This window comes from Zalophus californianus, chromosome 2, assembly GCF_009762305.2.
Source record: "Zalophus californianus isolate mZalCal1 chromosome 2, mZalCal1.pri.v2, whole genome shotgun sequence".
NCBI lineage: Eukaryota > Metazoa > Chordata > Mammalia > Carnivora > Otariidae > Zalophus > Zalophus californianus.
This window is the reverse complement of record NC_045596.1, coordinates 137664780-137692359: the sequence shown is the minus strand read 5'-3', so window position 1 is coordinate 137692359 and position 27580 is coordinate 137664780. Positions and strand designations below refer to the sequence as shown.

Here is a 27580-nt window from a genome sequence, read left to right as displayed (position 1 = left end):
CAAGACAAGATGAAGTGAAAGTTAATATAACTACTCCTTAAAGTGAAATTATAGATTGCATTGACACTGACTTTATACAACTAAATGAATTCATCATATTATATATAACACATTTAAGTTTTCTTCCACATATTATGAACTGACATTCAAATCCAGAACTCTGATACATAAATTAAATTTCATGTTACTAAAATTTGTTTTTGTACATACGGAGTTGTTAATATGTTTTAGACGATCCCAACATTTGTTTTGTCCTTGGTAAACATTCAGAATTATGACATATGAAGACACTGTATAAGGGAAATTAAATCAGCTTTGATCCCATTATTAAGAAAACCATACAGAATAGGATTAAGGCAACAGGACAGCATGCCTAACAAATGACAAATGCAATACACCAACTTGAAATGCCTGTTTGAAATAAGGTTATCATTAAAATCAGTTACCACATGGAAAAGGTGTAGGGGCATCCAGCTAACGGCAAACACTAATATCAATATGGTCAGTCTATAGAAAACACTTCGGGATCTCTTCTTGATTCTCATGATAGAACGGTTTACTCTCATTTCATGAACATCTGAGTTTTCTTCAGGTTTCATCTCAAAGCAGGTGGGGACCCTTGGTATGAACTTACTGGATGATGAGAGCTGACTTTTTACGGAACCCAGGTTTTCTGGAAGCATTCTTGAAAGGTTCTCTTGAGGCGGTCTTGCTGGAGCAGGTAACACACTTGCTGTCTTCTTGCTGTATCTTCTTCTGTGTTTTCTGATGAATGAATAGCCCCACTTATGGCTGCTGGACAGTTTCACCTGAGGCCCACTCTTTTTGAATGGATGAAGAGTTAAGTTGATCATCTCATTTTCTTCTAGTTTGTTTTCTTTGTTGGACAACCCACAGCTTATACTCCTGCAGACACTGGTATGACTTACAGTGAGACACACCAAGGGCAGAATATACTGAACTAACAATAAAGAGATAGTAAAAGCAATTCTGTACGAATCAGATGGCCACGACTCAACACATAAATACCTGCTGCTCAGCAATGCTGAGCCAAACGTTTCCTGAAGTTCCACCAGACTGTGAAACACAGGAAGGGGAGAGCAAATCGCAAAACCTAGTGTCCAGACGGTAGCGATCAGGAAGTAGCCATGGTTTGCTGTTAAATTATTAGATATAGGATGTTTTATCATATGATACCTGACGATGGCAATTGATATTAGAATTAAAGTTGAAACCAGAACGGACACACATTGAAGAAAAGGCATAATATGACACATGACTTTGCCAAACATCCACTGATCCAGCAGGACAGAGGTCAGTGTGAAAGGGGAGCAAAACAGCACAACTAAAATATCAGAGAAGGCCAAATTTCCTATGAGGAAGTTGACCATAGTCTTCTGATTACGTTTTCTCGTGAGAGCCGTTAAAATAAGTAGATTGCCCATAAAACCAAGAAGACTTATAAATGTATAAAGTCCAATCAGAAAATACTGTAAGTCATCCACACTGCTCTTATAGTCATCCCAGACCGGGAAATCAGAATTCCGAGTGGCAGCAGTATTGTTCTCGGTGGCAAGGGTCTTGTTATAAAACTCCTGAAGTTCTAAATCCATTTTATAGCTCTGCTCGGAATAAAAAGACATCAGTTACCAACTTTTTAAAAAAATTGCGTGACTACGATAAATTAATCCACTGAGAGGGAAACTAAATTTTAAAATTTGTTCCCATGTCTTATTAATCTCCTAAACAAAGTTTCATGAGGTCTTTAATTGGTCCAAGTGCTGAGCAAATATCAGCCAATAACAAGTACGGTAAGTCTAAGTCTATCATCATTTCTATGGTATGTTAATTTGTGTTAAAATAGCATACCTTGTTTTTTAGATTTATGTAGATATAATGAAAGGGAAGGAAAAGGCAAATGTATATAAGAACTTCAAGATATCTAATTTAAAATAGCTCATTATTATTAATTGTCTAGTCAAGGTGCTTATTCATGGTGTGGTCACATAATCTTATCTTAAACATTCATTCATTTCCAACTTCAATCAAGGTCAAACTTAAAATTCACCTATCCTGAGGTATTCCTTAGCCTACTCAATTGGATGTGATCTCCTCTTTGGAACTCCCATATTGCTCTGTTTATAGCTGTCTGACACTGTATGTCACAATTTGCTTTGCAATGCTATTAAAATACATAGCAGCCTACCTTATCTTTTTACAAGCAATGGAAAAGCAGAAAACTGTCCTTTATTCATCATGGTATCCACCACAATACATGGCCTAGTAACTTCACCATTGTAGGTGCTAAATAAATATTTATGGAAAAATGAAAAATTCAAACAAATGTCTAGTATCCTGAATATTATCAAGTTCATGCGTGTTCAGATGTAAGCTTCTCAAGTGTAGAAACACTATCCCAGGACTTAGGTCTATATACTAGGCACTTACTGTTTATCAAGCTTACTGTTGACTATGTGTGCACAATACTAGATGGCGAAGTCATTCCATGATCAATTCTTAGTCTTTTGAGATGTGCCAGACTATTATGAATTAGGATAGCCACTGACCAGCAGTCTGCCAGTGTTTTTAAAAACAAAATTTACTTGTTTATTTTTTAATTTAAAAATTGAAAATAACTTTCAGCTTTAAAAAGATTGAATAAATTCATATCGTCTGAGGAAAACTTACATCTTAAATTTAGAAGTAATACTAATATCATACCTATAAGTTTTTTCCACTTCAAGCAAAATTAACAGTGTAATATTATTAAGAGCACAATGGTATTTCTTATTTACTGCTACATTTTGGAGATTTGGCAGAATTATAAAAAAGTAAGCACTATTTTTTTTTTAACAAGAGTTTCCTGTAGAATACTTAGGATAGAAATAGTTAATTAATTCTGATGAATACAGATGTTGTTATAGAGATCCTTATATAATGCAACTTTAAAAGGAATTTTTACTACATATCAGTTCATGTACATATTTCTAGATCTATAGCTGGATAACCATATTTAAAACTATAAGAATAGATACATATCTAATTGATAGTGAATACTATTATCTTTAATTTATAAGGGACTTTTAGGTCCTGATTCAAAATATTTCCAAATAGAAAATCCTATTGTGTACATACATTCATTATCAATAACTTTAACTTCAGGTTTACATACAGCAGGTTTCAAATAGGATGATACAGTCATCGTTGTTCTATGAGAAAATTTGAAAGTTTAAGTTTTTCACAACTTCTACAACTGATTCTATGTTGATTAAATTACTTTCCAGAAGCTGATAACATCCCTTTAAAGATAAATTAATTCAAGAGCTCAGGGTCTTATTCATTCTTAGACACTAGCCAACAATTTATATTGATATTGCCCCAAGTTAAAAGGGGTAACTGGTACAAGAGTCACTCACATGACCTACCGAATCATCTTATTCATTGTATTACCAGTTAGTTAATGGCCTCCCAGTAACTACTCTGTATAGATTAGTGAGCTTCTAATCAAAGTAGCTTTGACTTTCTGCCTAATCTCCTGTGTTCTGATAACTCCCCTGGTTCCATCTACCTCGTTTAAATCCTATTTATATTTATCATGTGTACAGGTTATTTGTTACTGTGATCCTGCTTAGTTGTTCTTCTTCTGACTCACTTTCTTGAGACAATCGTTTTTTGCTGTAGGTCAGTGGCTATTGACTACCTTTTCTATGACCAAGGAAAGGAAGGACAAAAGAGAAATTGGGTAGTTGATTCTACAAGGGGCTTTGTGTTTTCCTGGGACGTGTAACTAAAAGATGACACTCCTTTAAAGTAAAATATTACTGTCCAAAATTTTTTGAAGGAAGAGGAAATGCAGTACAATTTGTGGTAGTAGGAACAATGTGGTTGAATCTAAAATTCAGACTTACTCCAATGTAGTGGTTAGTCTTCTCAATTAGACACTAATGGACATAAAGGAAAATGTCTTAATTCTTTTTATGATGGAAATGGTGCTTAATAGAGTTATGTTGTACATAGTGGTTGCTAAGTAATCACTTGTTACTCATCATTTTAAAAGTTAGTTTAATTTTTCCCACTTTAAAAAAACAGAAATGAATCATCTGGGGAATGTAAGAAAGTTCAGGATAGTGCATGACTATATGTTTATGTCTGTTTACATACACATATATTGGAACCACTGAAATTAGGTTTTCAAACAGCCCAAAAATGTAATGAGGAGATACATCCATAGACAATGGGGATTGTTTAGCACTTTAAAATTTTAAATGAGATGCCTTCAGTAATAAAGCAACGTGAAACTGAAATAGCAAAAAAATATTTACATTTGTTTTTATTTAAATGTAAAAGAAGTACATCAGATTGCAGTGTGTCACTAAAAATTTTTTATGGTGATACATGCACAGAAAATACTGAATTCATTAAATTATAAAAACCACTGCCTTGTTAGTAAGCAAATGAAGGAAATGCCATCCTGAGTATTCACTGGACACAGGAAAAATTGAGGGCAACACTTCTTTCCCTCCATAAAAAACACTACTTATATATATATTTTAAAGGGGGAGGCTTCTTTTATTAATGAATAACTAAGAAAGATTAGTTGGTCTTTCCTTTACTCATTCAACTAGCATTTATTGAACAATTAATGTGTGAGGTGCACTGCTAGGCTCTGGCATAAAGATAACAAACACAAGATATTATGTGAGTAATATTCTGAGGAGTTAATTCAAGGTTACACAATGAGTAATTACAGACTGCAAGTGCCTGAGAGAGAAAAGACCCTAAATGGATGACGAATGAATGCATGGATGAATGAATGGATGAATGAATGACATTCTCCTGATAGCCAGTGATGGATTTTTCTCACAACAGCATGAACACTTACACTGTTGCTGAATATCATGGAAGCTTATTTGTAACTACTGATAGATTGATAAATTATCATTTTTTCTTATGTTTTTTCCCCTCTCCTAACACTCATTCACTCATTTAACATTCATTTATTCCTTTTATTTTGGTCTGACTGTAGTCAACCTTGTGCTGCTCTCCCTCTAGCCCCAGGCCAATCCATCCCATCTACACACAAACCTACACCTAACATCTAATATCATGCTCTGCACTAAATGAGCATTTTGTGAATCCTTACTCCAGTGACTTCTTACAACTGGAGATATTGCAAATGGGGCCAGGGGAAAGGAAGGAAATGCTAAGCTGTTTCTTTAACGTGCCATCTTGTAGTGTGGGGCCAAAGGCAGGATACCCAAGACGGGCCATGCAATGGCAGGTAGATTATTTTGAACTGAAAATAATCCAGACCCAAAAGACTCAGGTAGAAACTTTGACCTCCCCACCAACTGCCTAAAAAAAATTTAGATAGAGGACCTGTACCAGGAAAAGAGCTATTTGTAGAAATTCCTTTTTGCCTAAGAAACTTACCTGCACAACAGGGCAACCTTCATTTTCCAAACATCTCTCACCTTCCTGCTAGTGGCTTTCCTCCCTTACCACTCTCCTTAGCTCAGGATGAGATATATACCTCATTTTGCCTGTCTTTGGAATTTCCATGTCTGTGTAGATTCCCTGTAGGTAGGAAACTAAATTTGATTTTCTTCTGTTAATCGGTCTCATGGAAATTTAATTCTTAGTCCGACTAGAGGAACTTTGGACAACGAAAAATTTCTTCCTCTCTGACAGTAGCCAGGGGATATTTCAAACAGTAGGAAATGTTTGTCCAATAAGATTTGTCTTGTTTTTTTTTTTAATTGAAAATCAAAGGTAAAGAAACTACTTTAAAATGAAAGAAAAAAAAGCACAAAGGATTTTCCTTAAATTTACCCCTTTACTTCCCTGAAAAGCACAATAAGCAAACCTATAATGAAATGTAGATCTGTTTAATAATTACCTGCTTTTCGACAAGTGTTATAATGAATACTGTACAATTTTATGAAACAAATACTTTATACATAGTGAGAGTAATATAATATGTGTACTTTTCTTCATCTCAGAGTGCTAGAGAAATTGTGAAATATAACCAGAGAGAATGTTTTAAAAATGAAATATTATTTTAGGAGAAATTTTGTACTGACTGTGTGAAACCTTTGTGGTGTTTACCTAACCACATTTTCTTCTTCTGTATCTAGTTTTAGCTCCCACCATCAGAATTCCCAGGCTGCAACATCAAACTTTAATCCTCAGAGTAAAAAGTGAAAAAAATAAAGGCCTTTGTCAAACTGTGGTGACTTTTAAAAAGCAATGTCTTTGTAGACTTTCTGTAAATTTCTGATATTGTAATTTTCTTATAAAAATTGATCTATAGCTGACACCAAGACAAATGAGATCTTCCCAATAGACCTTAGGTATGTTAAGTAGATAGTTCTTAAAAAGAATAATAGGAGGAACTTCAGGGAACTCAAAGGATACTGAAAGACAGCTGATATATTTAAATAAGGTTCCTTTGTTAGGATAATTTCCTGTCTTATGAAAATGCACATCTTTTCACAGAGGATGCCAATCACACACAAAAGGATAAAATACATGATTTTTTTTCTCTCTAGCGATGATAAATATCAACTATTGCCTATTTTGCTATGATCCTGGAACAATGGGGAGATTCCATGTTCTCAAATATTCCCATGATTTATTTTTAAAGCTAGAATCTGGCAAAATTTGAGTTGGAAAGATAAATACAGCTTTGCTCAGCTGACAAACACGCAGGCACGCGCCACCCTCTCTTAATTCTAACAGCAGAGTTTCTTTTCCCTTGAGAAATCTGAAATGTAAAATTGCATTCCGGCTCAAAATTCTGCTGAGAACCTCAGGCTATACCATGGTCTCTGGCAAAGTCTTTCGACTTTGATCCAACACGATGGTTCATTGCCTTTAAAAGAGAAACTAAAGGTCTGTGAACTTGGGGATAAAAAATTCCTTGTTTCTGGAATTCAAGGTGTATGGATATGGTACTGTTCGCATTTGTCCTATGAGGCCACCTTGGAAACAGGAGTGCAAATCCAGGCGCGCAGCTGCCTCCGGGTCTGCGGCCAGCTGCGGGACTGCGCGCCAGGTGGACCGACCGAGTGGCGCCCGGTAGACCGCGCCCCGGGACCGCGCCAGAGCCCGGCTACGGCTGTGCACTGGCTGAGCACCCCGTGGGCTGCAGTTCCCCCGCCTCGGATGCCAGCCGGGCTGCTCCCGGGGCTCGCCCCCAAGGGAAGCGCTAGGTCCCCGTAGACCCCCATTCCCGCTTGCTCCCGATCCAGCTCCAGCTCGGATTCCGGACACTCCTGAATTCGGCCAGCGCCTGCCCCACCCCGGGTGAGTACTTGCCCCGCACGAAAGAATTCCGCTTGGTCCCTACCCCGCTTTCCCTTCACGCCTGACAGTTGCCTGTTCTACACCCCAAACCCCCACTTTTCCAGCCGCTCTGCCTTTGGCTTCCCCATTCGCCCTCTCGGGAGCCCCGACTACACCCGGGACTGGGGACAGGGGTGCGGCTCCCCGGGCCCGGGCGGACTCTCTGCCCGAGCCGGGAACCGCCTCCGCCCCTCCCTGCTGGCCCACCCCCGCACGGAAGGGAGCGGCGGGGAGAGGCTGAACCCGGTACCTCGGGGCGCCCGGGCCGGTGCTGGTGCCTCGGCTCCCGGGAACGCGGTCGCTTCTGCGCCCGGGTGGCGGCGACTGCAGGGGGAGGACCTGGAGGTGGCGGTGGGGAAGAGGTGGGGGTAGGGAGGAAGGAGCGGGGAGCAGCGGGGGTTTTAGAGGCGCCTCGGAACACGTGACTACCCCCGGGACCCCGGAGACCCTGCTCTAGGGCGCCTGCTCCGCGACAGCCTCTCCCCAAGCCCGGGTTCGGGCCATCCCAGCCCCTACCTTGCTGTCTGGGGCCCCAGAAAGAAGCTGCAGGCCCTCGAGATGGCACCCCGTCACTCTGGCCTCTGGTTCCCGGCCGAGGCTAAGTTAACTTGCGGAGCAGGAAGATTTTTGCCGGTTCTGTCCCCAGCCTGGTGAAGCGAACTCGGAGGAGTCTTGAGCTGATGTGGGAGTGAGTGCAGGGGTACCTCTAAGATCTTAGGCTCCATGAGAAAAAGCTTCAAGGCCCAGGTTTTCTCTTTGTTCGGGGAAAAAAAAAAAAAAAAAAAAAAAAAACCCACCAAAAAACAAAACAGAACGCTGCTCTTTTTGCACCTTTTTGGAATGAGGAAGGGAGAAGTCTAGGCAGGGAGGTTAATCTGAAGGGGCGGGGGACACAAAAGGGTCAGAGATTTGATACACCGCGAAGAATAGGAAAAAGGATTTATTCCCATTGCTGAGGAGAAGTAGTTGTGGGCGTGGGCAAGCAACGTGGAGCTGAGGAGTGAGGCTGAAATGGAATCCACGTTTCCCAGGACTGTTGGGTAACATAAAGGAGCCGGGAGGGGGGGGTAAAAAGAGTTGTCATAGGTTTAAAAAAAAAAGACAACCAAAAAACACCTCAAAATTTGGCCCTCTGTTTCTCCTCAACGTGATTTCCATCCCCAGTGTTTCCAAATCTGTACTGTAGGTTTGCCTTATTTTTGCTAGTCATTAGTTGGCAGGTATCTTAGGCTTCTGTGTGCTCTGTGTGTATCTGTGTATATCTGTGTGTGTGTGTGTGTGTGTGTGTGTGTGTGTAGGAGGCCGGGAGTGGGGAGAGAGAGAGAGACAGAGAGACACTGGAGAGATTGGAGAAAGGTCCACATGTCTTGACCATGGCCTTGCAGGCAAAAGATTGTATTTGTTGTATATTTCAAACTGAAAATGATCATTTGACAATTATAGCATCAAGTATTTGATGATGAGTGTAATCCAATGGGACAGGCACTCTAAAATGGAGAGGACTGTATCCCTTGGTAACAATGCAACTTGTAAATCTAGTTTCAGGGGGTGGCAAACCCTACTGTTACCCCAGAAGTGGACAAAAATTCTTCTGTCTCTCCTCTGCTGAATTTTAATATTCGATACTCAGGGAATCTGTATAGACTGTCATTGTATCGGCTAGAAAGTCATCCAAGAGTTCTTAAATACGTCAAGTAAATCCAGTTCCTATTTCATTCTTCTCTGTTTATTTCTGGAATACTAGTACATTCTCACCCAAATGCTTGACAGAATAGCCAGTCTGAGCAGGCCCATTGGATCCTGCAGTTGGTGAGCTGAGGGATAGTATGTCGGGAAGGGGTGACCTGTGAGAAAACAAAGTTTGGTTCTTAGACTTTCTTAACTCCAACATCAACATGGTCAATCCACTACACATATGCCAATTAATTTCTCTTCTCACATCCCTTGCACATACCTACTTCAAATACGCTTAGTCATTAAAACAACTTCCGAATGAACCCCATTGTGACTATCTTCTAAATACTAATCTATGCTACAAGCTTTTGTATGTTAAAAATACAAGATGGATTTTATTTCACAAATTTGTTTTTTCTTTTGATGATATCGACCCTTAGCTTTAAGTAATTGTTATTATTAGAGTATTAAAAATAAAAGGTCAACATGTCGTTGAGATGAAGATTTCGATTAACCCATCATTCCCTTCCCACTGCACACACAAACATGCAAGCCTCAAAAAGCCTTTTTTAAATACACATTCAATATACATGGAGTAAACAAATTATTAAAAAAAATGCTTCTTTTGAAGATTTGGTCAACTTGAAAATTCCAACAATATGCTACATAAAGAGGAAGATATGAAGATCAGTGTGCTTTTATCTTCAAATTTCCCAGGAGGGATTCAAGACTAATCATCATCACTCTTTGGAGAACATAATGAGTAATTTTCCTATTTTATGGAGTAAATTCAAGCAGGTGGAGTACTACCTCTGGGAACACAAATAGTAATGTCCATCTCTGCTCTATGTATTTTTTCCTACTCACTATTTATAAAATGCTCATTTGGGAAATTAAGCTGGATTTTATGTGTGGTACAAAATTAAACTGGCTATTTTCCAGTTCTCATGGTTCTTCATCAGTTATGAAAGAAAGCATTTCTATAAAGGTGAAAGTCAAAATCACTTGGGACTCCTAAGACAAATTATTGAATAATAAAACACTCTCCAAACAATGCCTGGGGTAACGTTTCTCTGAGAAACATGTCTGTTGTTTTTGCCAAAGTTATTGCTGCATTTTAATAACAGCTACCATTTGTGAAGGACAGTTACTAAAGTGCATTGACGTAATCTCAAATGATATGTGATGTTGATATATTAGTTATAGGAATAGCCGTGGTAAATAAAGTAGAAAATATAGTATTATTTGATGCATTTTTTGGTAAGGATTTTGTTATATTCATTAAGAGTAAACATTTCTTTATCTACTGCTTCTATCATGGTAAATTTAAATCCTTAATTCTTGGGCGCCTGGGTGGCTCAGTTGGTTAAGCGACTGCCTTAGGCTCAGGTCACGATCCTGGAGTCCCGGGATGGAGTCCCGCATCTGGCTCCCTGCTCGGCAGGGGGTCTGCTTCTCCCTCTGACCCTACCCCCTCTCATGCTCTCTCTCTCATTCTCTCTCTCAAATAAATAAAATCTTTAAAAAAATAAAAAAATAAAAAAAATCCTTAATTCTTAAAAGAAGTGGAAAGGGCCATTTCCACGTATTATCAAAATATTTTTATGATGTGCATTGCTGCATGGATTTCTTTGAAATTGTAAGTTTGTCATATAATCAATATTTAGGACTTAAAACAAGGAACTAACATAATTGTGAAATACATGCAGTTTTTTAAGGAACAAAAGCAATTAAAAAAAAGTTAACCCAAAGTTTTGGGTGCATAGAACCATTTTCCCAGAGAATTCCATGATAATTTTGAGGTCCTAAAGGGGCAGGATAGACATATAATTGCCTTCTTCTGACAAGCACTTTGCTACTTAAGCAATACTTTATCTTTCTTTTTGATTGCCTAACGATTAAATCATTAAATATAAAGCAGTGACTGATTTCCAGACAGAACGTACAGTTCTTTTTTTGTAAATAAATTTTCCATGTTAAAAATACATACACATGTTATGTGTGGTACACACATATATATGGTGTGTAAAATACATAATCACAAATGTATTTGTGTAATGGACACTTGTCAGAACATCTGGATTTCATTCAGGTTTTATTCCAAATTAATGGCATGGCTTTAGACAAAACACTTGACCTTTGTAGTTTTCACTTTCTTTGTAAAATGAGATGTTTTAAGACTAGTAGATATAGAACCCCCTTTAAGCTCTGACTACCTATGACTTTATGCCATTAACAAGCATGCATTATAGATATATGTGTAGAAAGAGAAACTTTTTGGATCTTGAGAAAAATTTGATGGTCATAGAAATTGTTTCTCTCCATATTAGAAAAAAAGAAATACCGTTGATAGCTTCCCATTATTACTGGCACATTCTCTTGCAACTGTATTAACTACATGATGATACTTGTTTTAGTCTTTTAAAAAATTGTGGATGTCTTACATATCAACAAATGATTCTTTATCTAATTATATTATTTTAAAAATCTCAGCACAAAATATATAAAAGAAGAGAACATAGATTCCTTTGGAGACATAATATTTCTATCATGTAAATCCTTATATAGGGGCCATATACTCTTACCTTTTGTAAATCAAAACAGAAAGTGGTGATATTGATAGGTATCCCCCCAACATTGCTTTTTAAAAATAAATTTTCATTTTTTAGCTGAGTTTTCATGGTTAGTATTTTAAATCTACTTATAAGTATAAATATAGCTTTACTATATTTAAGTGGAAATGAAAGAGAAATAGTTTGTTTTTGATATGTTGGTTTGTTTTGAATAGTCTTTAAAAAGAATGTTTAGAGAACTGTTCAAAGCATAAGCCCAGAATAAAACGTTGATGTGGTTAAATGATATGCTCTTTGAAAAGGTATCTGTTATCATATTCTTACTCTTGCTCACAGGTAATTCAGCTTTCAAAAGTATATTATTCAGCAGGTAGAAAAACTTATAAGACATTTTTTTTACTGGACATAATATGCATTTTTAAAAGCAGTAGGATTCATTTTTCAAGTTTATACTTAAGAGGGAAAGCAGAATTAACACATAAAGAAAATTTTAAAAATGAGATGAATCATCAAGAGAAGTATATAGTAAGCATATATATGTATAATATATATGTAGAATTTACATATATAAAAAATATATATACATGTATTATGTGCATGTATAAAAGAGCAGTAATCCACCATAACTAAAATGCCCAAGACAATTTTAAATGTTCCATATGAACAAATGGGCTTGATTTGTGATGTTCATAATTTATGTTATCCTACCTTATTCTTTGTTCTTCAATCCTTAAACAGAACTTTTTTCAGTATTTTGTGATATACCAGATAGAATTCTAGGCTGTGAGTTTAAAGAGGTGAAAAAAGTAGTCACTGCCTTCCAGAGATCACAGAATGGTTCTGTGCAAATAAATAATTAACCACATCTAGTGTACTAAATTCTATGTTGGAAAAAAAACTTAAAGAGTGCTGCAGGAATATGAATAAGGCACATTTAGCCTATGGGGGCATTTGGGGAGATGGAGAGAAATAAAAGAGGACTTCGTAGTTGAGAAGCTAAGGGAATTGAGGTTTGAGGAATCGGTGAGTTAAATCCTGAGATGGCTGGGATGGGTAAGTAAGAAGTGGGGAAATAGCATGAAGGTGAGTGAGGATGTAACAGTCAGAGAAGCACAAATAGTTTGGTCTGCCTGAGTGTGTGGGAGGTGGTAGAGGATGATACTGAAAATATTGGTTAAAAGGACATTGCACTTGAAGGGTCTGGAGAGCAACTAGAATATTTAAGCTGGGGAGGGATATATAACTGGACCATTGTGAAAGCCACTGAGATAGAAAGACCATTTAGCAGAGAAATAAGTAGAGCTTGATGGTGTGAAAGAACACATTTGAGAGATGTTTAGGAGGTAAAATCAATGGGAATGGGTGAGCAACTGAATCTGAGAGTGTGAGAGACAAACATGGGACAGTTCTTAGATTCTGGTTTGAGGGATAGAGATGATGACAAGGCTGAGATTGCCGTCCACCAGCGGGAAGCACATTTGCCAAGGAAGCCTGAGAGAGATCTGTCCTTTAGATGGATGTGTAGGGTTGTGAGCATCCAGGCATGCAATTGGTAACAGAGGGTATGATTATGACTATGCATTAAGGTTAAAAAAAAAAAAAGGAGAAGATTAAGAATGAGATCTCTGGTAAATTTGGGGATTTCACGTCAATCAAGGAGAAGATAGGACCCCAAAAGGCAATAACACACAGCTTTTTGGGGGTGGTCTTGGACAGGGTTGCATGACAGGGGAAGGTTCTCCAGGCAAGAGATCTTCCAAAGACAACAGCATGGGGCTACCATCCAGAAGGGAGATAGGACAGGGGGCTCTTGGGGAGAAGGGGAAAATAGAGAGTGAGCTCACTTGCCTAGGTGATAGCACTCAGTAGCATGTGGGAGACTTGGTTCAGAGACCTCCGAAGCGCGGCAAGAATTTGGTGTCTTTTGTGGCTACAGGATTTGTTTTATCTGTGGTTAACAGATGATGAGTGCAGTTTCTCAGGGTACGAAGAGTGGATGGGCTCTAACTGGTTAAAAGTATATTTGTTGAGATTACACTTAAAGCAATTAGATGTGTGAGAATTTGAGTTTGGTGCTGTCTGGCTTTGGGCTACTAGTCCTAGCCTGCTGTGCAAAGGAGAAAACAATATGGGGGTCATTTTAGGCCAATGTACAGGTGCTATCTCGGGCCCGTTTTTATAGCAGGATCCTAGGGAGGGAAACACCCAAGAAGTAGAGGGAGACAGCAGATCCTGGGAGAGAAAACTGAGGAATATCCAGTAAGGAACGAGAAAAGCCTGAGTGTGGAGTTCATGAAGTCAAAGGAAAAGAAAATTGCGAGAGCATAGGATGCTCAAGAGAGCCAAACGCGACATAAAGAATAAATATAATGTTTGAATTGTTTCCGCTGGCTTTGATCATTTGTGTTATGGGCAGAGGTGGTTGCAGGTGGGCCATATTTGAGGAGCAAATAAGGAGACAGTAAATGTTCGTTTCTGGAGAAGTTACCAGGAAAGAGAAGAAGCTATGACATGGGTGAGGGAGTTACAATGCAAGAGTGAGCAATTTTATTTTTGTTTTCATTTTAGTGTTGCGCCAAGAAAACTGAATTGTTGAATAAACGGATGTTATGGTTATATTATTGTGTAACAAACTTCCCAAATTTAGTGGGATAAAACAACTCGGTCATGGATTTTATACTCATGGATTGAGTGGGAGAGCACAGTGGTGGTGGCTTGTCTCTGTCACATGGTGTTTGGGGTGTCAGCGGGGAAAACTCTGGGCTAGGCTGACTCAAAGCCTGGGGGCTGAAACAGCTGGGGCAGAGGAGTCACTGCTGAAATGAGGGATGTATAAGTGAGGGAGTAAATGCCCTATGGTTTTTACTTAATTCAGAAGGAAGGAGGAGTCTACTGAAACTGAAGGTATGAGGTAGGAGACTGGGGGAGAAAGGTGACAATTTGAAGTACTTTCTAATAGAAAGGAGAGAAACTGGAAGTCACTCAAACCCAAGAATTTCCTGGGTAATATTTAAGGCTCGGTTAAGGTTTTTGGGTTTTTTAAAGAGATTTTATTTATTGTCAGAGAGAGAGAGAGAGAGAGAGAACACACAAACAGGGGAGTGGCGGGCAGAGGGAGAGGGAGAAGCAGGCTCCCGCTGAGCAGGGAGCCTGATGGAGGTGTTCAATCCCAGGACCCTGGGATCATGACCTGAGCTGAAGGCAGACGCTTAATGGATTGAACCTTCCAGGCGCCCCTCAGCTGAAGTTTTGAATAATCTGCCCAGTTCAGTTATTTTTACCTTTATGCTATGCTAGTAGAGAGTGGTAGCCAAGCAATTTCCTGGGTTCAGCAGAGTCCGATTATACCCCATCCCATCCTTGGCTATTTATCCTCTTTCTAGATTTATATGTATCTGGAGAAAGAAAAGCAATAGCTAGACTTTCGACAAGGAGTGAAGAAGGGATACTTACCTAAGCAAAGTGATACCTGGGAACGCTTTATACCACTTTTGACCAGTTTGTGATGTTGTTTAGGTGGACATAAAGAGTCTTTTTTTTTTTTTCTTTTGGGAAAAATTGCCCTATCTCAGGGATGTGAAATAGCTTTACATCATGGAGCAAAGTCTGATGTTGGCTGCCTGCAGTGTTGTGTTGTTTTGTGTTGTGAAAGGGTCTAATATGAAGGCTGAGATCTGGGGATGGGGGTGGTGTGACGTGGAAGTGGGACAAAATGAACAGTCAGAGGTATTTGTCATAGATGATGGCAGGTTCAGAGTCAGCATTCACATTTGCCCTCCTCACCAGCTATTCCTACTCATTATCTTTGGAAGGAGATATGAAGGGAATAGTAACAATTATAATCAAAAGCAATAATAATAACAATGGCAAAGCTCTGTTCATTATACCATGTAATAAATGCACGATGTGACACTTGTGTAAAATAACATTGCACTTTTGTTGAATGTCTAAAGCATGTCAGACAAGGTAAGATCTGCAGGAGAATGTTTGGATATTTACTAAATAATTTTAAGACCCTAGTCCTCTAGAGTCTTATTCTGATAGTTTTAAAACAAATGCTCTGAATTTGTAGTTTATGTAACAAAATGAGAACTCTCTTGAAGTGCATTCCCGGTTCAAATCAAGAAAAGAACAAATCCATAAATATTACTTAGCTTCTCTACACAAAGAAGGTAATTGAATTGTTTGCCTACATACTTGTATACTAACATTTTAACTAAATTAATTGTTACTTCTTTCTGCGAGTTAATTCTCAAAAAGGCAATTGAATTAAGTGTATTGACCATTTGATTGTACTAATCAATTTAGTCAAAACTCTTTGCCTCCTATATTTCATTCGTTCTAAGATGAGGATTTTAAGGGGTGCCTGAGTGGCTCAGTTGTTAAGCGTCTGCCTTCGGCTCAGGTCATGATCCCAGGGTCCTGGGATCTAGCCCGACATCGAGCCCGGCATCGGGCTCCCTGCTCTGTGGGAAGACTGCTTCTCCCTCTCCCACTCTCCCCTGCTTGTGTTCCCTCTCTCGCTGTCTCTCTCTCTGTCAAATGAATAAAAATTTTTAAAAAAGTAGATTCTTTAAAAAAAAAGTTGAGGATTTTAAAAAATATTTTAACTAACTTTGAGATTCATTTGCAATTGATTGTGTGTCATTGCTTTACTGGAAGCATTTTCTTTCTTCCTCAGTGATCCATAAAATAATGTTGCAATCTATATTCTGTGACATCATCTATTCAAAGAAAAGCAATAGGTAAGTTACAGAAAGAAGGAAAAACTGGCACCTAATTAATGCATAGAACATGAACTGACTCACCAACGTGGTTCATATTAAGTTTTACCCCATTGGAATTTTCTCCTACAATGTCATCCACTTTCTGGTTTTCACATGTAGTGTTAATGCCTATCAAGATTTTTCTGAGTCATAATTTATAACAACTTTCCTGTATCAAGGCCTAATAGCATTTTAGAATCTTTAACCTTTGCACAGAAATTCATCAGGAGACCAATAAAGTAGTTACAATGGATAAATTCCCTCAGCAAGTATAGTGATACACTTTCATCTATGCAGTCATTGAATCATGCAATTTAAAGGGCCAGACCATTTTTTAGATGATAAAACTAAGGTCTACAGAGATTTAATGAGTAGAGCCTATTCTTTGGTTTAAAGACAGAACAAAAGACTTGCCCAAGAGAACATGAGAACAGGTCATTAATTTAATTCTTCTAGTCATGGTTTATAGGTCAGACGGCAATGAAATTTCAGAAGGAAATACATGAGATGGAAAAAGTTCTCTCTCCCTGGCAAAGATGAGGTTTTATCTAGTTTGAATCCCAAATAAGAAAGTACGCAACTGGCTATTCATTTAAGAGTAGAAAAAGAAGTTATCTTTATTTCACACATATATTCTCTTTAATACATTTTTTGAGGAATTCAGAGTTAACACATGTCTTCTGAGGAACTCAGATTACTTTATGTCATCCCTTCCATAAGATTACATTATAAGAGGATCTTATGTTGCATTTGGTTATTATACTATGCTGAAATTTTTTATTTTACACTTTTTAAAATGTTATTTATATTTTACACTTCGGAAGAGTACTTAATAGATGATATTCCTTGAGAATTACACAATTTGTTGCTCTTGTTGAGCATTTCAAAACTTCTTTTTGTATCACAAAATTTGACATAAAGAAAAGTCTTTAAGACCAATGATCTTTCAAAGATTGGTATTTGATATTAGTATTTCAAGAATGCAGCTTTATAAATTTGCCTTATGGGGGACACTTTATAACAATTCAGTTAATAAAATGATAAAATACATGGGCCACAGTAGTTTAAGCATTATTATAGATATGACTTTATTAGCATTCTTGGGAAATACAGAAAAGAAAGTGTCTAACGAATCCAGATTATATTTTCAACTCCAAAGTATTTGCTGACATAGCAAAAATGCTTACATAAAAATGTATTCTTCAAAGAAAATTAGATGATTTCATTTGAAATTCTTGCATCAGACTGAAAATAGCCAATCTGATATCAGAACCTTGGGGTAAACTTGCTTCTCAGAACGTGACTTGAGGAAATGGAGTAGACAGAAGACAACAAGAAACCTAAAGAGTAATTGCTCTTTAAAAAACTGAAATTCCTAAGCTAGGCTTTATATTTTCATCCTTGGTTTAAAAAAAAAGAAAAGAATTAAAAAAGAAAGTATATGTGCCATTTTACTCTGTTTAACCAGTAGTAGGATTTTGTAAAATGTATGCTCACATCTATTATTATAGTTCATTTATTACATGACCACGATATTTTAATTCTTGATCACAATCCCTTTTCAACTGTATAAAAATATGTCTAATGACAAATATTTTAGAAATCTTTCCTGGAAAAAAAAACAAAGATGTTTACATCACTATATAAATAAACCAGCTATGACTTATACTGAACTTTAAGTAGTGTTTATTTTGCCTAAGAGCCAGAAAAAGGAAACATTTTTTTAAGTGTGAAGTTCAGGTCATTCATTTTTCTTGGAATTTTGTTTTGTTTTTAGTTTGAAGACAGAATGCAATCATAGTTGTTATGTAATAAAAGTTTTATGCACATCTTAGGCGGTGTCCTGTATATTAGGAACACTTTTTATTTTCTTTATTTTATTTTCTTTTAGTTGTATTCATCCTCACCAGTAAATAATTTTTGTGTGCGTGTGTTTGTGAAATACACAACTTTGGTTTTTCAAAGTGGAACATAACTATGTAAAACATCTAAGATCAGTGTACCAGTAATTATCCAGAATCCAGGCACCATGATGGTTTTGCCACAGTCAATGTACTCTTGGGTACATTCCATTCTTTTCTTCATAACGTTCAGTACAGCAGTAGACTAAGCACCGAGGAAATGGCATTGACTCTTTTCGACCGCCAGGGAAATGTTCCGTTCATCGTGCTTACCTAAAGAAAGCCGCTAGGCACCGGGAACAAACCTGACTGCATTTTCTCAGTGGAAAGAAAGAAGGACTACAGGGCCAGCCTATCTCATCCGAGATTTGCTACTTTTTATTTTTTAAGGTCTTCTCTTTGTTCGCTTTTAAAATGGGGAAAAACCTTTTCGGCACTGGTGTGCGAAATATACAAACGTCACAAAAGAAAGCGAGAAACCTATTAGTGGCATTGCTGCGGTGAATTTCACATTTCCTTTTCTCCTAAGTAACAATCCCTTTCTTCCTGAGTTCGGCTGACGCTCCAGCTTTTCAGCCGGTTATAACTTCGGCCACAAGATGGCACTGACCTGCAAACAAAGGAAAACACAGTGACTTTGACTTTGTAAAAGCCTCGTAAAATTGTCTCGCCTTCCCGGGAGTCAAGGAGTGTTGGGATGAGTGCTTACTTTGCTCTGCACCATACGTATGTATGTCTAACAATGTGTGGATATGTTTTATTGCTTTTCTTTCCAGAATTCCTAGGCAACGCACCCCCGAAGTGTATATCCAAGCTGAGGTGTCTGCCGGGGGAGAATCAGGCGCTACTCGCGGGGCGCCGTCACGTGATCCGGGGATGAGGTGGAGTTCGGCTTTAAGGGGGCGTCTCTTCCTATCTTCATCAATCTTTAGGATTTGAGCAGGAGAGATACCAACGGATCTTTCTTCCCTTCTGCTCCCTTCCATTACCATTCTTCCCGCTTTAATAAACGGGCGAAAAAGACGAATCCAACAGAGGGGTAAGTTTCAAGTTTACACCTTTTAAGGGACTTCTTCAGAAATCTCTCATTGATGGCGTGAAGGATGAGAGAGGAAGAAAAAACGTGCGAGTGCCCGAAATTGACTCTGGGAAACTGAGGTGGGGCACAATCAGCCTCTCAGTTGGGCTCCCGGTGCAGGCAGGTCGCAAGGTGCCGCAGACGATCGGACAACTCCGGTACTCCTGCCTATGGGTGTGGGCCGACGTCAGTAACCAGGAGTTGGCGGCATCCGCACACCCTGCTCGCGCCGGGTTTCTGCACCGGGATATGAGTTCTCTCTCCCCTTTCGGGTTCTCATAAGGCCGTCTTCCCCCTGACCTCGCTTATCTTTTGCGTTTTTCTGGAGCTGGCTGCCCGGGCGGCCGCACTGTAGTTTGCGCAGAGGAACCGGTCTCTGGGATGGTCTGGGGAATGGTGGTTTGGCGGGTGATCCACCTTGGTCCCCCTCGCGCCGCACGTGTCCCGCGGGGAGCCGGCGGAGGCGCGAGCTTGCCCGGGGGGCCGCGGACCCGAGTGCAGGCACGGTCCCCCGGACACTTGTGGGTTCCCCGCGTCTGGGCTGGAATGGAGCCCCTCTCCCTCGGTGCTGACACTTCCAGTCTGTCACTGGGGCTGGTAGACACCCTAAGCCCTATCCTTTTATTTCCGAGTTTCAATCATCGAAATCTTTAGCTCCTTTTAGAACAGCGATGATGGAACCTGGCAGGTTTAGGAGATTGGGCATGGACTGGAGGTACAGGTAGCTTAAGAGTGTTCCGTTGGTCTCCAGGTGGACTGGAGAGAGGCGAATGTTTTAAGAACTGATGTTAGTCCACAGAGAACTGAGTTTGGGTTCTGCTTCTTTTTTATTTTGGGTTGGTTTGGGTTTGGATGTTTTGTTTGCCAGTCTCATCGTCACGGGTAGAGATGTTCCTTGATAGATGGGTGGCAAACGGGTGTGTGTGGGGGACGGGGTGGTGGGAAGATTAGGGATGAGGAAAATTGGGGGCAATTCACCCAGTTACACAATATGAAAAAGGTGGGCACGTAAGCGAGCCAATAGGAATTTTGGTTTAACCATGCCATTTCATTCTTTGGTAACTGCTGGAGCACAGAAAAGCCTAGGGGAAGGCAAAGAGGGAGTGTGTTTTGACATTTCTTTTTACTTTTTCTTTCTTGTATTTTCAGATAGTAACAGCACTAAGAACGGCAAGCAGTGGAAGGCCATTGGAAAGGTCATTGGAAAGGAGAAGGAAATTTCCCTTTGGAAGGGGGCCAAGTTTCCAACTGGTGATGTATGTAGTATCTCTATTTTGTTTCTTAATTGCTCATGACAGCTATATTGAGATTTAACAACCTTTAATTTTTGCAATGTCTGTTGTTGCATATCTTATTTTAACTATTTGGGATAGTAAGTATCAAATTATTTTCTTTTGCAAAGATAATGTATGTAAATTCTTTCTCAGTATTATTTTCTGACAACTATTCTTTCTTGAAGTTATACTAAGGTAGGCTGAAAATACACATTTTATCCAACGCAGAACTGTTTTACCAAACTGGAATGACTACCGAACATGCACTTAGAAAAGGAGGCTTTGCAAACACTTAAAAAAATAGTTTACATTTTCTGTATAGCTAAGTTAATACCTACTTAGTGGAAAGACCACTATTCCTTACCAGAGTATGTCCATCAAATATAATTTCAAAGGTATCAGAGCTGAATTTCAGTATTCACCTAAAACCCTCTGCAAGAAACTGCCTTTGTAGTCCACACACTGTATCATGGATTGAATTTTGTCAAAATAAGTCAATGGATTTAAAATTTCTATTTTTCTTCCTTTCCACTGTAGACACCTTAGTCTATGCCTCTGTTATCTCTAATCTGGATTATTGTATTAGCCTCTTAATGAATCTCCCTACTTCTTCTCTTTCCTATCTTAAGAATGTTGAAAACAGCCACTCAAGTAATAATTTAAAACAAGCCATCTAACTTCATGTCTTTACCAAAGACTCTCCAGTGATTCCTCACCTTCCTCAGAGAAAAAGTCAAACTGTCCCATAGAATAAGGTCTTACATAATCTATTCCTCTTCTGCTTACCCTTTCTAAGTAATTTTCTACCAGTCTGTCTCTTATTTATTGCACTTCTCATTGCTGTTTGGTACACCAGGTACACTCCAGCCTGAAGGATTTTACGTTCATTCTTTCCACATGGGATGCAGTCCCTGACATATCTACATGGCTTTCTCACTCACCACTTTCAGGTCTTAGATCCTATGCCATGTTTTCAGGCAAGGAGAGGCCTTCCTCACCACCCCGTAATAAAGTGCAACTCCCAACCACCCGAGCTCCCCTTCTTCGCTTTATTTTTCTGTATAATACCTATCATCTGACATACTCTCGTTTTTACCAATTTATTTTTTCTTGGTTTTCTTTGTTCACAAGACTGGAAACTCAAAGAGAAGGTCACCATTGTCTCCCCTAAAACCATGCCTGACACAAACTGAGTGTTCAATAAATATTTATTGGATGAATGAATTTTCTTTCAGAAACAATTCATTTTTTAAACACAAAAATGGAACATTTCCCCCTAATGTTCCTGACCTAATAAAATGAGTTTTGTAATTGGCATCCATCTTGCATGTAAAAGGACTGGAGAAAAGAAGTCCTTTTGTAAAAGTCCTTATGTAAAAGGACTATGACAGAATTCAGTTATTGGCGTTAGAACCTACTATTCCAACCGTGCGCCTACTATGTCAGTCAACACATTTTTGTTCTAAATCTAGTATTTGCAAGGTGCTATGAGGTATATACACTACCTACCTTAAAAAGATTATATCATAATTGGAAGGAGCCAGTTAAGGATTCAAGTGCACTGAATGGTGTTTTGAAAGACGGGTAGCATTTGAATTGGTGATGTGACAGAACACCCAACAAGAGCAATGGCAGAGACAGATGAATGCAGAAAGTAAAACAGGCTGGGGGGCACTTGGTGGGCTGGGGAGAGACTGGCCCACCTGGAACAGAGCATTCACAATGAGGCCATTGGAGCAAAGAGTGAAAGGCGAAGGGAAGCAAAATGTAGAGGTATTCAAGCGTCAGGCTGAAGAATGTACTCATAGTGTCTTATCCCAGGATACTTGCTCATCTGGTGGTGCCTAGTGAGAAGTCATAGGGTAAAGAGGATGCACTTTCCTACCAAGCTAGTTAGACTTTACATAGTGAAGAGATGGGCGCCTGGGTGGCTCAGTTGGTTGAGCAATTGCCTTCTGCTCAGGTCATGATCCTGGAGTCCTGGGATCGAGTCCCGCATCGGGCTCCCTGCTCAGCAGTGAGTCTGCTTCTCCCTCTGACCCTCTCCCCTCTCATGTGCTCTCTCTCTCTGTCTCTCTCTCTCTCATTCTCTCTCCCAAATAAATAAATACAATCTTTAAAAAAAATAAATAGTGAAGAGAAACTCACAATTAACTAGTAAGTCATGTTGAATGCCTTGACAGCCACATGCATATGAAGTATGATGCACACATTTTCTTGAATTCTTCAGTGAGGAATTTGCAAAGAAATATTAGATTATTACTTCTTCAAGGTTTGTTCTCAGACACTAAGAGACAGAGGTTATTCTCTCTGCCTTTGGCATTCTTTTTTTTTTAAGATTTTATTTATTTATTTGTCAGAGAGAGAGAGAGCACAAGCGGCGGGGGGGGGGGGGGTGGTGCGTGACAGGCAGAGGGAGAAGCAGGCTGCCCGCTGAACAAGGAGCCCGATGCGGGACTCAATCCCAGGACTCTGGGATCATGACCTGAGCCGAAGGCAGATGCTTAATTGACTGAGCCACCTAGGCGCCCCCTGCCATTGGCATTCTTGAGAGATAAAGGGTGATGGCTGCATGAGTCCACGAGCCATTGTGTATTGATTGTTGCACAGAGGAAAGGAGAGCCATACTTCTAAAAACGTTCACACTTGAAATCATTCCTAGTCTTAATTCTTCCATTCTCACTGAATGTTAGAAACCTTTATTTTTATTCTTCAGTTTTATCAAGCCAAGGTGTGGTTTTATAATAAAAAAAAACCCTCATATTCTAGAAAGCAAAAACACTCAAGGAAAGGTTCATTAGAGGTGCCGCTCAAAAGGCAAATGTTCATTAAATTTCTTATCTCCTTTGAAATAGAAGTCAATCTGCATGATTTTCTTTATTCTCCCATAAAAAAGAAATAAATGCAATTCCCTTCCTTAACACAGGCACAATGGCCTGTTAATTAACATAAGAAACCCTGAATCTCATATATTTATTTAGCAATCTAGAAGAAATCAGATTTTTTTCAAAGGAGCTTTTAATCTCTAAAAATACCACTGTCTAATTTCTCTTTTTGGTAAGAAAAGGGTCTTTATATCACAAAATGCTGTGAAAGATCAAAATTACCTCAAAAATGTAGGTCCCTGCATTTTATCAGTATACAGTCTAGTGGGGAGGAAGGACATTTACATGTATAAAAACCTTAGAAATCTTTTGAAAGCTTGTGACATATTAATAAAATCCTTAAAGTTAGAAGGAACTTCAGTTATAGCCACTTAAGTCTCCTACACAATGCAAGAGCTCCCCAAAACGCTTTCATGTAATAGCTGCAAACTTTTGTGTATGGAACACTCCATAGTTTTGCAAGCAGTTGATTTCATTTGATTAAACTTTTGTTCCTCATAACGATGTGAAATTTGTTTTGTTTTGTTTGTAATATACACTGTACTATACTTCCCCTGGTCCTATTTCTAACTTGTATAGTTAGATATAATATTCTAAGCCCGGTTCCCTATGGCACATGCTACCCATTCAAACATGAGAAGACATCTATACCATTCCTGGCCTTTTCTGGATTCAACGTCTTCTGTGCCTTCCACCGTCCTTCATATGACAAAGGTTGTTGATGTTTCACTGTATTGATCATCCTCTTTTGAATATCCTTGTGCTAAATAATGTCTGCCTTAAAGAGCAGGTCAGTATATGGTGGAGCTATTAGTACAACTTAATGAATTAGTTCATTTCCTTAGTAGGAGGAAGAATTAGGGAAATTGTTGTTGTTTTTCTTTGTTTCATATCTTATGTGTTAATCTGTGCATTAAATTTTTTGTTACACATTCATATTTTTACAGTGTTTAGGAATCTGTTGACAGTGGTTTATATAAGACATATAGAAGACTTTGGGCATGAGATTTAGGCACACCTTACTAATTTACAGACAAAATTGCAAGTCCAGTTAAAAATATTAGAAGAGTTTTTTTTTCAAAATGTTTGCACTGTTTCTACTACTTTAAAAAGATGTTTATACAGATTACATTTTGTTTATTTATTTCAAGGTCTTCACTTAAAACAGTACTATGAGTCAGAATTCATTTTGACAGCCCTCAATAAAATTAGTAATGCCATTGGTCATTTTCTCTTTACAGATTGTTCAGTTCCAGAGAATGAAGAATTCAGAGTAATTTTGATAAATGGATTGCAATATGGAGAATTAAGAATAAGCTGAACATTTGATCTGCTTTGAAGAAACATATTTTCCATTTGTCTAGAGTAATCTATAATCACCAAACCAATCAAAATGAATTCAACATTATTTTCCCAGGTTGAAAACCATTCAATCTTCTGTAATTTTTCAGAGAATTCCCAGTTTTTGGCTTTTGAAAGCGATGATTGTCATCTGCCCTTGGCCATGATATTTACATTAGCTCTTGCTTATGGAGCTGTAATAATTCTCGGGGTCTCTGGAAACCTGGCCTTGATTATAATCATCTTGAAACAAAAGGAGATGAGAAATGTTACCAATATCCTGATTGTGAACCTTTCCTTCTCAGACTTGCTTGTTGCCATCATGTGTCTCCCCTTCACATTTGTCTACACATTAATGGACCACTGGGTTTTTGGCGAGGCGATGTGCAAACTGAATCCTTTTGTGCAATGCGTTTCAATCACCGTGTCCATTTTCTCTCTGGTTCTCATTGCTGTGGAGCGCCATCAGCTGATAATCAACCCACGAGGGTGGCGACCAAGTAACAGACACGCTTACATAGGTATTGCGGTCATCTGGGTCCTTGCTGTGGTTTCTTCCCTACCTTTCCTCATCTATCAAGTATTGACCGATGAGCCGTTCCAGAATGTAACACTTGACGCGTTCAAGGACAAATACGTGTGCTTTGATAAATTTCCATCGGACTCCCACAGGCTGTCTTATACAACTCTCCTCTTGATGCTGCAGTATTTTGGCCCACTCTGTTTTATATTTATTTGCTACTTCAAGGTAAGAAAACGTTTCCCCCTACCATTTCCATTTTAACCTTCTTTCCACAGTTTCCACATTAAATTAGTGGTTCTAGTTGAACTTTTTTTTTTTTTTTCTCTCTCTCTGTAGATATACATACGCTTAAAAAGGAGAAACAACATGATGGACAAGATGAGAGACAATAAGTACAGGTCCAGTGAAACCAAAAGAATCAACATCATGCTTTTGTCCATTGTGGTGGCGTTCGCGGTCTGCTGGCTGCCCCTTACCATCTTTAACACTGTGTTTGATTGGAATCATCAGATCATTGCAACGTGTAACCATAATCTATTATTCCTGCTGTGCCACCTTACAGCAATGATATCCACTTGTGTCAACCCTATATTTTACGGATTTCTGAACAAAAATTTCCAGAGAGACTTGCAGTTCTTCTTTAGTTTTTGTGATTTCCGGTCTCGGGATGATGACTATGAGACAATAGCCATGTCCACCATGCACACAGATGTTTCCAAGACGTCTTTGAAACAAGCAAGCCCAGTCGCATTTAAGAAAATCAACAATGATGATAATGAAAAAATCTGAAACTCCTGTAGCATATGGTTCCAGATGATATCTGTCTAAAAACAAGCACAACCGGCAACATCTTTTTGTTACCTGTTCCCCCAAGGGAATGAGGTTGTACTCATTTAAGAAAGACCAAGATTTGCTTGTCTTGCTTTTTACTGCTTTTATTGTAGCTGTCTAATTACACTGGGACAAAATGTATGGGCTTTGGAATCTTCCGGGCAATAGTTTTGACCAGATATCCTTGAAGTGCTTTTTGTAAACTTCTGCATATAATATGAAGACTTTTATATTCAATTTGTTGGAATTAAGTTTCTTTAGAGTATTACTACTGACTGACTTTAGAAGCACTACATCTGAAACTCATTAGGTCAGGCGTCCTGGGTTGATTAGATGGTCGTTATGTTGGGCAATCCTGATGTAATGATAGACATATTTTAGTCTGTTACAGAGGGGACAGCGTGCAAAAGCAGCATTCAAGATGTGGAGCTAAGCCTATGTCTTGCAGACCTACAGTCTGAAGTCACTGAGGAGTGGTTTGCATTTTTCTTTTAAGATTTAAGACAGGATTTAATTTGCTCCTGATTATCACTTGAGATGAAAATGCATAAAACATATTTCTCAGCTGTGAATATCATGAGGAATTGGGCCACCCACAAGAATTAAGTGGGAAAGCAGTTCTCTAACTTCAAAACTATTTTGGTACCTGACAACAAAGGATTTCAGAGCAATTAATTTAAAAAGCAAATCAGTATTGCAGCAAATAGTTGAATTATATTCATCTGAATTGTTGGTCCAGCGGTTTTCCATTCTTCACAGACTGTTCAGTGTTTGTCAAGCTTTCTAGCATAAATCTATTTGTGACTCAAAAGGCATTTCCAGCTTATAATATATAAAAACACAAAGTGTATTTTCCATACATCAGTGCCTACATAGTAACTCATTTTTAACTTTTTCAATGCCCATTCTTCAAAGGACACCAAAGTATACTGTTAAAAGAATGTGCACCCTGGCTAGCAGGGCTAAATACCTGAAAACTGAGAACAATTCATATAGCCCATATTAACTTGTATCAACTGTGTGCCTTGTGGAGTCTTATAATGTACTTTATAGAGTACTAAGTGGTTGTGTCATGTTAATATACTTAATTTTATGTATTCTGTAATTGTGATTGAGCCTCAGAATCATTTGGAGCAAAGATATTTTAAAGAACAAGATATAACTTTGGTGTATTATGAAAGTATTAAATGTGTTTGATTTTAGAAGGACATTTTCTTTATTAAAATTGGTTTTGCTTTTTCTGAGTAGTCTCTTTTATGTCTCTCTTCAGTTTGTTTCTTTTTTCTTTTGACTCATGGTTTCCCTCCCATGATGTTCCCACAACATCCTATTTCTGCTTATTAATGAAACATTTTCTACCCTGTGTCTTCCTCATCTGCTTCTTGAA

The 27580-nt window shown here is 38.6% G+C and overlaps 2 protein-coding genes across 5 annotated transcripts; one reads left to right on the top strand and one right to left on the bottom strand.

Moving 5' to 3' along the window:
- On the bottom strand, nucleotides 1-8024 carry NPY5R (neuropeptide Y receptor Y5). Of its 2 annotated transcripts, none has more exons than XM_027600620.1 (2): nucleotides 7864-8024; nucleotides 1-1622 (listed from the first exon to the last, which is right to left on the bottom strand). In XM_027600620.1, the coding sequence occupies exon 2, from the start codon at nucleotides 1611-1613 to the stop codon at nucleotides 273-275; it is 1341 nt and encodes a 446-aa protein (XP_027456421.1). In that variant the 5' UTR covers nucleotides 1614-1622; nucleotides 7864-8024; the 3' UTR covers nucleotides 1-272. The 2 variants fall into 2 exon arrangements, with proteins under 2 accessions (XP_027456421.1, XP_027456422.1); XM_027600621.1 differs by lacking the exon at nucleotides 7864-8024 and adding an exon at nucleotides 7598-7684.
- On the top strand, nucleotides 7184-27428 carry NPY1R (neuropeptide Y receptor Y1). Of its 3 annotated transcripts, none has more exons than XM_027600622.1 (5): nucleotides 7184-7308; nucleotides 19038-19300; nucleotides 20489-20595; nucleotides 24740-25587; nucleotides 25699-27428. In XM_027600622.1, the coding sequence occupies exons 4-5, from the start codon at nucleotides 24892-24894 to the stop codon at nucleotides 26149-26151; spliced, it is 1149 nt and encodes a 382-aa protein (XP_027456423.1). In that variant the 5' UTR covers nucleotides 7184-7308; nucleotides 19038-19300; nucleotides 20489-20595; nucleotides 24740-24891; the 3' UTR covers nucleotides 26152-27428. The 3 variants fall into 3 exon arrangements, with proteins under 3 accessions (XP_027456423.1, XP_027456424.1, XP_027456425.1); XM_027600623.1 differs by lacking the exon at nucleotides 7184-7308 and adding an exon at nucleotides 16295-16339; XM_027600624.1 differs by lacking the exon at nucleotides 7184-7308 and adding an exon at nucleotides 18521-18987 and having other exon boundaries at nucleotides 19194-19300.
- Nucleotides 27429-27580: the final 152 nt, after the last annotated feature.